At 60.3% G+C, this 13,479-nt stretch overlaps 2 protein-coding genes across 2 annotated transcripts; one reads left to right on the top strand and one right to left on the bottom strand.

Annotated features, from left to right (window-relative positions):
• The first annotated feature begins 80 nt into the window (after positions 1–80).
• On the top strand, positions 81–3,656 carry LOC111171357 (heat shock transcription factor, X-linked-like). The gene is made up of 2 exons (XM_089903918.1): positions 81–626; positions 1,552–3,656. Exons 1-2 carry the CDS (start codon positions 81–83, stop codon positions 2,227–2,229), a joined length of 1,224 nt encoding a protein of 407 aa, XP_089760044.1. The 3' UTR covers positions 2,230–3,656.
• A 4,234-nt stretch (positions 3,657–7,890) lies between these two features.
• LOC149744142 (melanoma-associated antigen 8-like) lies at positions 7,891–10,862 on the bottom strand. The gene has a single exon (XM_089904009.1). The coding sequence runs from the start codon at positions 10,803–10,805 to the stop codon at positions 9,957–9,959; it is 849 nt and encodes a 282-aa protein (XP_089760135.1). The 5' UTR covers positions 10,806–10,862; the 3' UTR covers positions 7,891–9,956.
• Between the last annotated feature and the right edge of the window lie 2,617 nt (positions 10,863–13,479).

The raw sequence follows: 13,479 nt of genomic DNA, 5'->3' as shown, positions 1-13,479 counted from the left end.
AGCGGGAGTGTGAGCCCAGGGTGCTGCCGGCCGCGCTGCACTGTCCCGTTTACGTGGCGGAGGGACACGCCGCGCTCCGCATGGCTGCGGACCAGAAGGGCCCCGCCGCGGACAGGGCGCCCGGCTTCGGCGAGGCGCCTCTTCCTCCCGACACAGCGGCTCCGGCCCTCGGCTCAGGGAGCTGCACCCCCCAGTCCCTCGCCCTGGACCAGCCCGTGCCCGCGGGGCACCCCGACCTCAGGCTGCTGCCTGGAGAAGCCGCTTTCCAGGATTTGACGGAAGAGCCTTTGTTGAAAAGGCCTCGCACCGCCTGCGAGGCCGTGTGGGAAGGCAGCCTGCTCTTCCACCCCTTTCCCAGGAAGCTGTGGACGATCGTCAACAGCAGTCGCTTTGCGTCCATTTGGTGGAATGAGGACGGGACTTGCATAGGCATCAACAGGCCGCTGTTTCAAAAGGAGGTTTTGGACAGGGACGGCCTAGACAAGGTGTTCAAGACAGAATGTATGAAGAGCTTCATCCGCCAGCTTAACCGCTACGGATTCAGCAAAGTGCACCAGGACATGCACACGTCCCTCTGCGTGACCAACCTGTCCACGAAGGAGCGGCCCGCCCACGTCCTGAGCGAGGTAAGGAGGGCGGGGGACGGCGGGGGAGGAGCCCTCTCCAGGGGCTGAGCCGCTGGGCCCGGGGGTGGGGGGCGGGTGCCAACCCCCGGGCCGCCTGGGACGGCGGCAGGCGTGTCGGGAGAGCTTCCTTTAAAGGTGGTACTTGGGGACCTGCGTGACAGCCGGAGCTGGCAGTGCCGCGCGCTGTGTTGGGACGTTGTTATGGGGGGACCCGAAGCGTTCTCAGCACAGGGACGTCACTCCTCTCCCTCCTCCTTTTCCCTTTGGTGTGTCTGTGTGAGGTGATGCGTGTGAACTGGACCCCCTGTGGTGATCATTTCACAGCACACGCGGGCAAGGCGTCATCCTGTACTCCTGACACGTGGGCAGTGCCGCTCGTGCCTGACACGCAGTCACACCGGGGGACAAGAGGACACTGCTGCAACGCTGGCCCTTCCCGTCCTCCTGCTCGGGGACAGTGGCCCGCCGGGGGGAGGGGGGAGGTCTGTGTGCCCCCTTGACTCCCATAGCTCCAGAGCATCACCTGAGTGGGGGCGCAGGTCCCTTCCTGGGAAGCAGTCAGCGTCCCCGGTCTGGCCCCTGGAGGCGCTGGCCAGGGGGCGATTCGGACACTTCCTTAGAAAGCTACCGAACCTTGTTGCAGTCTCGTACCTGCAAACGCCACGTCCCCTTTCGTGGGCCTTGTGCTCATACTAAGGGGCCACGTTCAGTCCTTTTCCAAGGGCGAGAGGTGATGGTGAGTGAGCGAGTCTCGGGGGTGTAAACGCTGGGGCCCAGCGTCCTGCTGGGACCGGGTCCCGCTCTCTGCAAAGAGGCCTTGGGTCGGCTGGGGGAGGGCGCCCAGGGGCCCAGCCAGGCGGCTGCTGCTTGCGAGCAGCTCTTTTGTGACTCGGGGTTTCCTTTCCTCTCTCAACTGCGACCTCAGTTACACTTCTACCACAGTCCCCTGTTCCAGAGAGACTGCCCGCACCTCCTGGTGAGGATGCAGCCGAGAGTGCACACTAAACCAGCATCCGGGCAGGTGGACGGCGAGCCGGCAGCCCCGGGGCACCGCCCGGCGCCCAGCGCCGCGGAGCCGCAGCACGGCCTCCCACCGTATCCTGAGCACATCCAGGGGACCCCGAGCTACCCGCAACTCGACCATGCCTCCGCCCTGGCCAGGACTGACTCTGTCGCTCGGGCCCCTCCTCAGACAGCAGCCGAGCCCCCCGCACCGCATCCCAGCGCGCAGGTTCTGGTCCCTCTAGTCCCTGTCCTGGCAGAGGTGGCCCAGCCAGCCGAGGTCCCCTGGCTCTGCTGCGCCTGGCCTCCCGCCCAGATGAGTCCTCCCTGGCCCGTGCCGGGCCTGGCCGCCGCGCCCCCGCAAGTCCTCAGCCTGCCCCCCCACGCAGCTCCCGGGGTCTGCGCTTTTGCCTCTTGCGCACCCTGGATGCCTGAGGTGGCCGCCAGGCCTGCCGCCTCCCTGACCTTGATCCATCGGCCGCTGAGCCACTTCTACCATCGCTGCGTGGGCTCCCGCTCTTTCCTGGAATACCCGGCCCCTCCAGGCAGGCCCACAGAGGACCCTGACCAGGCAGACCCTGCAGACACACGGAGGTGGTGACGCGGCCAGAACCTTGCAGGGCAATAAAGAGCACAGGGACTTGAGAGCGATGTTCCACCCAACACGTGTTTGGCGCCTCCGTCCTGGGCGTGGCTGAGCAGTTGAGTCCCCTCAGCAGGAAACGATGACGGGTGTCAGCCCACCCCCGGCACAGTGCGGGCACCTAGCAGACACCTGGAGAAGCCCCTCAGACGCCCTGTGTCCACTCACTAGAAAGACACTTGAAGGGCTGGACAAACACAAGGAAGGCCCTGGCACCCGCGGCTTCACAGTTGCGGGGGCATCGTGTCCAGCAGGGTCTCGATTTGACAGATGAGAAGAGCTCAGGCCTCCCCTGGTCAGAGGCCTGAAAAGAGCCCTTACTGTCCTGAGACGCACAGGTGTGGAGGTGACGGTCCCTGGCAGGGGCCTGCGGGTGTTCAGTTTGGGGGTGCTCTCTGGTGTCTGGACAGCAGGATTGAGGTTTGCTTTTCACTGCGGGTCCTGCGTCTGGAGACATTTTCCTGGTTCTCTTTTCCTTGCCTTTCAAGCTAAACCCTTCAAGGGCGCCATGCTCCACCACCCTCTGGGCGCTGGGGTGTCGAGCTTATACCGTGAGTCCTTGTGGTCAGTGCCCAGTGGTGTGTACAGAGCACTGAAGGCCAGGGCGCACCCCCAGCTCACAGCTGCTGCCTCCACGTGTGGGGGATGGGCTGGGGGACCTGGCCAGGACTCTGTGGCTGTCACAGCGATAGGGCAACATCCTCTCCCAAACACTGCTAAGGAGGGGGCGGGGAGCGGGAATTGCCTGGAGTTCCAGGGGTTAGGACTCTATGCTTTCACTTCGGTGGCCCGGGTTCAATCCCTGGTCGGGGATCTAAGATCCCCCAAGCCTTGTGGGGTGGCCAAAAACACAGAAAAGAAAAAAAAAGGTGGGTTGGGGGAGGACGGGAAGTAGACCCAAGGTACCAGGAATGATCCAAGCACCAGCAGCCAGAGGAGCCCCGGGTCTGCCCGGGTGATGGGTGGTCCCGTCTGCCGCTCCCGTCTGTCACAATGCCACAGCTAGTGCACGTCAGGGGGGTCTCTTGAGCAGCCCAACAGCAGTGCCCCAAATGAACGATGCAGAAATGGACAGAAGGGACGGAAGAAACCGGTCTACAATAGAAGTGGGAGACTTCGGTCCCCCCTGTGATGGATTCAAATGGATCCCCCAGCTCCCACCCCAATCATTAAGTCCACCTGTTGCAGTGCTAATCTCAAGGTGCATGTATTTGGAGATAGCACCCTTGGGGAAGTCAGTAAGGTTAAATGAGGTCACAAGGGTGGGACCCTAGTCCGACAAGAGCGGTGTCCTTTGGAAAAGAGGAAGAGACAGCGAAGATCTCCCTCCCGCCCTCCCTCCCTCAGCCTCTCTTCCACCCTCCCAACCTCCCTCCCTCTCTCTCCCTCCGTCCCTCTCTCTCTCCATCCCTCCCTCCCCCTCTGCCCCCCTCTCCCCGCTCCCTCTCTCTCTCTCTCCCCCTACCTTCCTCCCCCTCTCTCTTTCCCTCCCTCGCCCCCCCTTTATCTCTCTCCCTCCCTCCCCCTCTCTCCCTCCTTCCCTGCTCCTTATCTCTCTCTCCCTTCCCTGTCTCTCCCTCCCTCCTCTCTTCTCTCTTGCCCTCCTTCCCTCCCCCTTCCCCTCTCTCTCTCTCCCTTCCTCCCTTCCCCTCTATCACTCCCTCTCTCTCTCTCTCTCTCTCTCTCTCTCTCTCTCTCTCCACCCTCCCTCCCTCCCTCCCCCCCCCAACCTGTGCAGAGAAGCAGCCAAGTGAGGGACCAAGAGAAAACCAGCTGTCTGTGAGCCAGAAAGAGACGCCTTCCCTCACCTGAAACTGCACTTTCCAGCAAGTTGAGGTTGGACTTCTAGCCACCAGGACTGGTACCCAGTACATTTCTGTAGTTTTAGCCACCTCCTCTGTGGGACCTTGCTATGGCAGCTCTAAGCAGACTAACACAGCCTGCTTTCATTATGGGTACAGCGACCAGACAGCACCGCAGTAAGGGAATCACAGATTTGAACAGCACTGTACAAAGGCTAGGTCTCATGACATGTGTAGACTATTAGCCCCAAGAACAGAATAGACACGTGCTCGTCAAGCGTACCTAGAACGTTCTCCAGGGTACTCCACGCGTCAGGCCACACAGCATCCCTCAGTAAACTTAAGGGGATACAAAAAAAAAGGGCTGAAATCATACAAAGTATGTTCTCTGGCCAAAATAGAGTGAAATTAGACCTCAATAACAGAAGGAAATGTGGGAAATCTGAAAATAGAGGGAAATTGAGCCGTGCGTCCCCAAATAACCGCATTAGTCTGGGACGATGCCAAATCCCACAGCACAGGGTGAGGGGCTGAAACAGCAGACACAGATTCTCACGGTGGTTCCGACCAGGAGGCCGAGAGGGAGGGTCCAGCAGGGGTGGCTCGTACTGCGGCCGGTCTCCTTGGTTGCAGGTGGCCGTGCTCTTACCGCCCCTCACGTGGTCACCCTCTGTGCACGCACCCCCAGCCCCTGCCTTCTCTCCTTGCGTCTGCTGATCCGCTCTTCCCTCAAGGGCACCAGCCATCTTGGATTAGACCTCATCCTAATGGCCTCATTTCAACCTAAGAACCACTAACTCCAGTCACAGTGACATCCTGAGGTTCTAGGGGATTAGGGCTTCAACATGCAAATTTTGGGGGGACGCAGTTCAGTCCATAACAGTAGCCCAGGGAACGTACAAGACATCACAAGGGAAATTAGAAAATACTTTGAAATGAAGAAAACACATACCAAAGCCCTCAGGACCTATGGCACGCGGCCAAAGAGGCACTTGGGACCTAAAGCTGCAAACACTCCTGTTCCAATGGAGGCGACACCTCAAATCAACAGCCTCATCTTGAACAGGGACAAGCGAGAAGAAGAGGAAGGCGAGCCCAAGCATCCTGACAACAAATTTTCACGAGAAAAGAAAAACTGCGCTAATCCACGTACGCGGGGATCACAAGGCGTGTACTGGTTGGGAATCCTCACAACATGGGGGAGGGCGCATCTTTCTTACACGCTCAGTAACAAGAGCTACATCCACCGACCACTTCATTTGGCCCAGGCTTTTAACAAGCAGGTCACATCATGGGGAAACCCACACCAATGCTTTTGCCTTGTACTATTAGGAGGCCCATTTTACAGATGGAGAAATCGAGGCATAGGGAGTCTCCGTGATTTGAGCAGCTTGTCACTAGAAGGACTCTTATTGAAGCTAAGCATCATATGTGTGCAAAGCCCCATCCCCGCACTGGCCTGACCTGTCTCCCCAACAGTCAAGGGCGTTCAGCCGTCCTCCACGGGGTCCTACTACCGGATGCCTCAGGCCACATAATGGAGAAAACACAGGGAAGCCAGGCATTAGTGCCCATGGGAGCCTGACACTGGATTCTGCCCACGTGGCCTCCCCAGCCCCATCAGGTCACCATCTCTCGTGAAATGGACACGAGGGCCAGGGAGGAGGGTGAGGGTCTAGGACTGAGGGCGTGAGGATGGAGAAGGGTCCTGGACGTGGGGGTCCGAGGCACGGCCCTCTGAAGGCGGCTCCTATGCTCAGGCTTGGGCCCTGCTCTCTCCTTCCACTGCCCACTCTGCTCCCTTCTGTCCCAGCGGCGTGGTGGCCCCACGTTCTCCTGCAGGCTCACTTCCCCGGGCACACTGGCTGTCAGGCAGGCGGCAAGCCTGCATTCAAAGCACGGGGACCACCGGGCTGCTGGACTCTCGGCATCCCCACGGGGCGTGAGTGTCTGTGCCCTTCAGGGCCCTGCGGATGCACCTCCTCCTGGATGCTTGCTCACACGTGGCTTTACACCCTGCTGCTGTCTTCTGAATGTCACTTGGCTTCACACCCTGCATCCCGCCACCAACCCAGCCCTATCCCTGTGCCCAGCCCCAGCTCAGGGACCACGGACAGGCACAGGCCCGGGCCCCCGCACTTGCTCACAAAGGCCCCTAAAGCAGCAGCCGGCGATATTTGCCACAGAGGAGGGTAGGCGAGAGCCAGGCAGGAGGTCAGCCCTTTGCCAAGGAGGCTGGAGCTCAGAGCAGACTTTAGCTGGGGCTGGGGAATGGGGGCTTCTCGGGAAACAGGGCCACGGCTGAGACGACTCACACCAGCCCCTCAGGGGGCAGGCTCAGCGCACGTGGAGAACGTCAGAGCTTCCCGCTGACGGGCAGCAGCTCCCGTGTGCCCTGCCCCGCCCTGGTCAGGACTGGCTGGGTGCCGGGGTGGTGTGTGCTCGTCCACAGTCTACTGGGGAGGGTGCTGCTGCCCCCCTGAAAAGTGCCTCCCTGAATGTCCCTGGGGCGCTCTTGGCGTGTCCCGGCCGCTGCTGCGCTGCCTGCCACGGCCGTCCCTGGGCTAGCACTGTCCCCCATCAGTCAGTTCACTGCACGAACGGGCACTAGGAATCCCTGCTTTCCCCCGGCAGTGCCCCACGGGGCTCTGGTCCTGGAGCACCCGTTGTCCCAAGAGCACCCATTTCCTGCTGGGGTCCAGGGCTGCAGCTCACCGGCAGAGGCATCTGCTCCCACCTGCCTCCCCCGGCCAGCCCAGGGCCGGTCAGATGGGATCTGGTGGGTGCTGTTCCTTCCACCTCTCTGGGGCGGCTGACCCTCTTCACAGCCTGCATCACCGGGACCCCAAAGCCCTCTCCTGCCTGGCTCCTTTCCAAACCCTCATGCGGGTCTGCGGGTGGCTGGGGCCTGGGGGAGCGTCCTGGGGACCACCCCTGCCATCTGCTACAGCCTGTCCCTCTGCTCAAACACCCTGATCGGGGACACCAGAGTCCTAGCCGGCTCTGCGGGTGGCTGACAGGACACGCCTGTGCCTCTCGCACTCAGGCTCAAAAACCAAAACCTCACGGTCACATTCAGAAGGCCATCAGTGTACTCAAACATTTGGGCATTACGTAGGGAATGATTTCAAAATAAGTCGGAAGCACAGAGATTCGCCCCACATCCACGTGGCAATGATTATCACTTACCAACCACGAGGAGGCTCGCCGAGTGGCTACATCACGTCCTGTGAGCTCCACCCGAACCATGATATTGGTGGGGGGGGGGGGGATGCTTCTCTGGGACTCTCAGATAAACATACATGCACGAGGTCATCAGGACCGGGGCCTAAGCGGCTCTTAGTCGGGGGACAGGCAGGGCAAAAGCCAGGCTGTGCATACCGAGGCCAGGTTCCGGAGAGAGTGGGCGCTGTGGGCAGCAGGGTCACCCCTGAGGGGGACTCGGGGCTGGGCCCCACGAGGACGCCCCCGACCCCAACAGGGCCGTTCGGCAGCTGGCGGCTGCCCTCCTGACAGAGACTCAGCACAGCCCCGCGGGGACGGATGGGTGCAGCTCAGGGACCTAAGGGTGCGGGTTGCGTGAGGGAAATGCCCTCCGCCAGCTCCCTGTGGGGCAGCCTCTCTCTGGAACACCTCCAACCCTGCCCAGGGCCTTAAAGGCACAGAGTCTGGCATCTCACATCTAAGGGTCAAAGGTGCAGGACTTAAGACCCTGGGGGAGGAAACACGGTGGTCTGTGTCTGTGTTGTCATGGCTTGAGGACTAACCCCCGACCCCGGTGTGCCTTCGATACAGATGGCCGTGACAAAAATGCTTCTGCTCAGAATTCAGTGGCAAAGGGTCATCACATGACCCCTCCTAAGTGAAGAGGACTCTGGCAGTGCTGTGTCCCCACTTGTGCGGGGAGGAGAGGAAGACAAGATGGGGACGAGCACCTGACGGCTCTCCAATGCCACACTGCCTAGTAGAGGCTCAACAAAAGCAGGGCTTACCTTTTGTGATGACAAAATCCCCTTCTTTTCTGGCAGGAGTGTCTGAGCAGGTTACATTGGCCCTGAAGTTCTCCACCTTTTCCAAGTGCCCACCTGCAATATGGCAGGTGCTTCAAATCCAGGATCCCACGTAATGTTCACGTTGTCGTACGGCGCTCAGCAGGGAGGGCCGCCTCTTTAGCCCCCGGCACCGTCTGCACCTCCCACTGCAGTGACCTCCCAATCCCATTAGGCCCAGAAGTTGCTCCTTCCTTTCGATGCCAGGTCACAGCCCAAACCTGTGGGTCTCTGATGCCGCCATATTTCTGCGCCTGCCTGAACGCGGGGACACTGGCGGACGTTGCTTCTTAGTGGCTAGGACTTATTTCTAGTATTATTCTGATCCCAGACTCTGTCCTTCTCTCCTCTGGAAATTGCTTTCTTTTCATGACATCTCAGAGAATTTGCAGCTCCATAGGAAACGGAATAGAAAACCAGTCAAAATTGCTGTTCTGTGTGTTTTACTCCTGCAGGATATATTATTCAATTTGGATGTGTGTGTGTGTGTGTGTGTGTGTCGGCATGGAGGGAAGGGTGGTGATTTCCCCAGCTGGGGGCAGCTCACGCAAAGCTCCAGTCACACGGCGACTCCTTTCCACTTCGGCAGCCTCTCTTCTTTCAAACCCCCTATTTTCATTCATTTCATCCCACTGAAATCTAGACCTTGCTCACAAGTGGCCAAAGTAAACTCCAGGTGACTAAAATGGTCGTTTCCATACAGTTGGTAATTGGCTCTCCCAGGGCAGGGAGAGGAGGGCCAGCCCCGGGAATACCGAGCAGGGCTTCAAAGAGCAAGACCCTCATTTCTCTGGAAATCCTTGCAGATGGCGGGTATGAAACACCTACCTCTTCACTGTGGCCCACTGCAATGCAACAAGAGCCAGCACCCCTTCCTTCCTGCCCCAGGGCGAGATTTCTCTCGGCTTTATCCATGACCCAGAAGGACATCTCACAGCAATGTCCCATTTCAGACTTTCCCCTCCAACCCAAGACACACCCTCTGCATGTCTGGCTGCTGCCACCGCCCAGCTTCATCACCATCACCTCCCACAGAAGGAACCCCCACTTCCCAAAGGCCCAAAGTGCCCTGGCTCGGGGCACTTAACACTCCAGGGCTCGCTCCTGGAGCCCCACCGCCTCGTCCCATGTTGTCTTATTCTGTGGGACTTAGGGGACGTCTCACCACCTTCCTCATGTGACAGTGGCTCCTAGACCATCACTCTAGGTGTGGGTGTGTCCTGCTTTTCCTAGCGTTCCCGCTACTAACACAGGCCCTTCCGGAGAGCAGAGGCTCCGTGGAGGTCTGCGGAATAAACAAGCCAGTGGGCAGGGGGCTTATTGACGCCGGATGAACCTTCTCCTACTTTCTTAAAATACCCGTGCAAATCCAACTCAACAGAGATAGTTCGTTTTATTTACAGAATGACAGACAAGACAGGGAAGCAAGAATTGGAACAACAATGACTTTTATTTTTCTATTTCTTCCCCCATCTATATCACTGCTAAGTACTTCCACGTTTCCAGAGCAATTCTGATTCCAATTCCCTGTTATCTTGTACACGGTCACAAAACGAACTGGGAGATTTCCCAACCTCTCTTACAAAACAGCAAAACTCTTGTTCTTGAACTGAATTAGTGCAAATACCTGTGGGATTAACGTCATACACAAAGTTAGACACTGAAGCTTGTTTAGTCTTCTATTCAAAGAACCAACATCTGAAAAATTCCTAAAGAAAACAGACATGGAAGTCCATGTCAACATACACAACAGGAACCCAAAATGCTGCACACCGGCTTCCCCCAACTCGCCCGGCTCTCACTGCTTAGAAGGCTGACCGCTCCCTCTTCAAACTCAGAGTGAAGGATCAGCCCCCCTTCCTGCCCCACGGGAGAAGCTGCTGGACGTGGGACTGGCTGCTGCTCTGGCTGAGGCTCCCTCTTCCTCATCGCTCACGCTCTCTGCAGACACGGATGGGAAGAACCTGGGATCCATGCTACTGATCCTGAGGAGATGCTGCAGGACCTGCCACTTGCTGGCCTCCGCGTAGGCCCGGGGACCCCACAGGAACTCGTAGCGGGCAGGGTCGCTGTGGGGCACCTGCCGGTACTTCAGGTAGCCCGTCCGCACCCACACTTCGGTGAGCAGCTCCCTCCCGCCACAAAACCCAAGGGTGCCTAGCATTCCCCACACCTCCTCCTCAGGGGCGCGGTCACCGAACAGGGTGACCATGGCCAGGACCAGCACAGGGAGGCTGGCCTCGGGCGTGCACTGCCAGTCGTGCAGCACTGCATCCCAGGTGAGGCCCAGGGTGGGGACCAGGACGTAGGTGCGCTCGCGGGGGTCCACCTGCTTCACGTCCACGCCAAACACCAGCTGCAGGCACTCGCAAACGAGGCGGAAGACCTCGGGGAAGTGGTCCCGATGCTCTCGGAGGAACGTACACAGCATCTCCGCCTCGGAGGTCGGCTCCCCGGTACGAAACTTGAGGAGCAGGAACGCCACCAGGTCAGCCATCAGCACAGCAAGTGCCTCGCGGGGCAAGGGCTCGCCATAGGCGGAGACGGAGGGGGCGCCAGGGGAGGCGGAGGACGAGGGGGATGCGGCCTCCTCCCCCGCAGCCCCCAGCAGCGGCGCCTCCACCGGACCCTGGGCCGGGACTGGGGCCTGAAGGTCGGCCTCAGGCTGGCGGAGCTCACTCATCTCGACCGGGGACCTGATCACTGGGGTCGAGCCGCCCACGGGAGTGTGGGCATGGGTGACAGGCGGGGACCTCATACCTGGGGAAGAGAGGGGGTGTGAGCGGCCTCGGCAGAGAAAGGCACCCTGGGCAGCTCTGACAAAGGCCACTTACAGGTCTCCTCTTAAAGGCTGCCCTCGGGCCTCACAGGGGCGCTCCTCCTGGGCGGCCTGTCCCCTGCCAACCTGAAGAAGGAAATGAGCGGGCTCCTCAGGGTGCAGCCAGCACAGCCCCAGGTTCTGGGGCTGACAGGGCAATGGGGGTGACTTGGGTGTTGTGGGGTGCCCTCTGTTCTGGGAGGGGGAGGCCCTGGGTACACACTCAGGGCACGCACCTCCCCTTGACTCCTGGCGCTGCCTGGGCCTCCTCTGCTCTGTGCCCTGAGGACACGGTCCTCAGACCTGGGCCTTCGCCTCCCGGTTCCTGGAGCCCCTGTAAGAGGAATGGAGGGCCGCACCTCTTGTGTAAACTGTGGCACAGCTCTGGGCCTCGGTGCTGGTAGGAGGATTGGGCCGGACTCTGTGAGGTGCCCCAGTTCTGAGTTCTGGGGTGGGTGGTCCCCTCGGGGCTCGCTCGTCGTGCTCACTCTTCCCCTTAAGGGCCTGGACCCTCCCCTTTGCAGGCCGGAGGAGAAACTCAGAACAGGACCCCGAATCTGAACAGAAAGCAGGGAGGGGGCCCCACAGGTGGCCGCACCTGCCCAGGGCCTCCCGAGGGTCCTAGGATGGAGAGATGCTGGGTCCTCACCTCCTCCTCACATCCTGCCTGGCCTCCCAGCGCTGACCACAGGGGCAGGTTTCTGTTGAGACCCCTGTTCCAGGGCTGGGGGTCTGCTCAGTCCTCCCTCGGGGTCCTGGGAGTCCACCCTCTGCGGACCTGAAGGCTCACCCCTCACACCAAACACCTGACCTCCTGAGGACCCCGACCCAGAGGTCAGGAAACATCTCATCTGCTGACCGTGCTCTGGCGCCTCCAAGGCCCCCGTGGAAGGGCAAAGGATCCCTCCCTGTGTTGGGGTCTAACGTCCTCAGTCCTTCCTTCCTCGCGTGCAGGCTGGACTCTGGGCAGGACCTGGGATTGTCCCGTCTGCCAGTGTGAGTCCCTGCTCCTTAAACCAGGTCTCCAGTCTCTCAGAGACCCTGACGTCAGGACGTCAGAACAGGCCTACCGTGCTCATCCCGCCCCGGGGCCTCCCACGGCCACCTGCAAGGGCAGTGATCTGGTGGGTCCCTTTTGTCCTCCCTCAGGGTCCCCTCAGTCCTGCCTAAGGGCCCTAACCATAGTCCACCAGGGACCTGACATTTTACCCTCTGCGCTCATGAGACCCCGCCCCTTATCCCAGGTCCCCAGCTTCTCTGAGACCCGGATGTCAGGGAGTGCTGCATGTGACGGCCCCCCAGGACCAACTCAGTTCTGGGATCCAGGTTGCCCTCAGTGCTCCCTCAGGGCCCTCAACTTGACTCCACATAAGACCTGGGACTCTCTCCTGTGCCCGCCTAGGATCCCGCCCCTTATACCCCCTCCCCAGCCTCTCTGAGACTCCGCCCTGTGCTCCCCCTCCCCAGCGTCTCTGAAACCCGGATGTCAGGAAGTGCTGCACGTGCTCATCCCGCCCTATGGCCTCCCAAGGGCAACTCTGTTTTGGGGTCCAGGCTCCCCTCAGTCCTCCCTCAGGGTCCTCACCTTGACTCCACGCAGGACCTGGGATTCTCTCCCGTACCCATCAGACACCCCGACCTTTATACCGCCTACCCAGCCTCTCTAAGACCCCGCCCTGTGCTCCCCCTCCCCAGCGTCTCTGAGACTCGGATGTCAGGAAGTGCTGCACGTGCTCATTCCGCCTTAAGGCCTCCCAGGGCCAACTCTGTTCTGGAGTCCAGGCCCCCCTCAGTCCTCCCTCAGGGCCGTCACCTTGACTCCACGCAGGACCTGGGATTCTCTCCCGTACCCATCAGACACCCCGACCTTTATACCGCCTACCCAGCCTCTCTGAGACCCCGCCCCGTGCTCCCCCTCCCCAGCACCTCTGAGACCCGGATGTCAGGAAGTGCTTCACGTGCTCATCTCGCCCTATGGCCTGCCAGGGCCAACTCTGCTCTGGGGTCCAGGCTCCCCCCAGTCCTCCTTCAGGGTGCTCACCTTGACTCAACGCAGGACCTGGGATTCTCTCCCATGCCCACCAGACACCCCCGCCCGTTATACGCCCTCCCCAGCGTCTCTGAAACCCGGATGTCTGAACGTGCTGCACTTGTTCATCCCGCCCTATGGTCTCCAAGGGCCAACTCTGTTCTAGGATCCAGGCTCCCCTCAGTCCACCCTCAGGGCGCTCACCTTGACTCAACACAGGACCTGGGATACTCTCCCGTGCTCACCAGACACCCCGACCCTTATACCGCCTCCCCAGCCTCTCTCAGACCCCGCCCCGTGCTCCCCTCCGCAGCGTCTCTGAGACCCGGAAGTCAGTAAGTACTGCACGTGCTCATCCCGCCCTATGGCCTCCCAGGGTCAACTCTGTTCTGGGGTCCAGGCTCCCCGCAGTCCTAGCTCAGGGCCCTCACCTAGACTCCACGGAGTACCTGGGATTCTCTCCCGTGCTCACCAGACACCCCGACCCTTATACCGCCTCCGCAGCCTATC

Source organism: Delphinapterus leucas, chromosome X (assembly GCF_059928025.1).
Source record: "Delphinapterus leucas isolate spDelLeu-1000000601 "Yukka" chromosome X, BTC_Dleu_Yukka2, whole genome shotgun sequence".
NCBI classification, from domain to species: Eukaryota; Metazoa; Chordata; class Mammalia; order Artiodactyla; family Monodontidae; genus Delphinapterus; species Delphinapterus leucas.
Note: the sequence above shows the minus strand (reverse complement) of the source record. Positions and strands in the feature narration are given on the sequence as shown.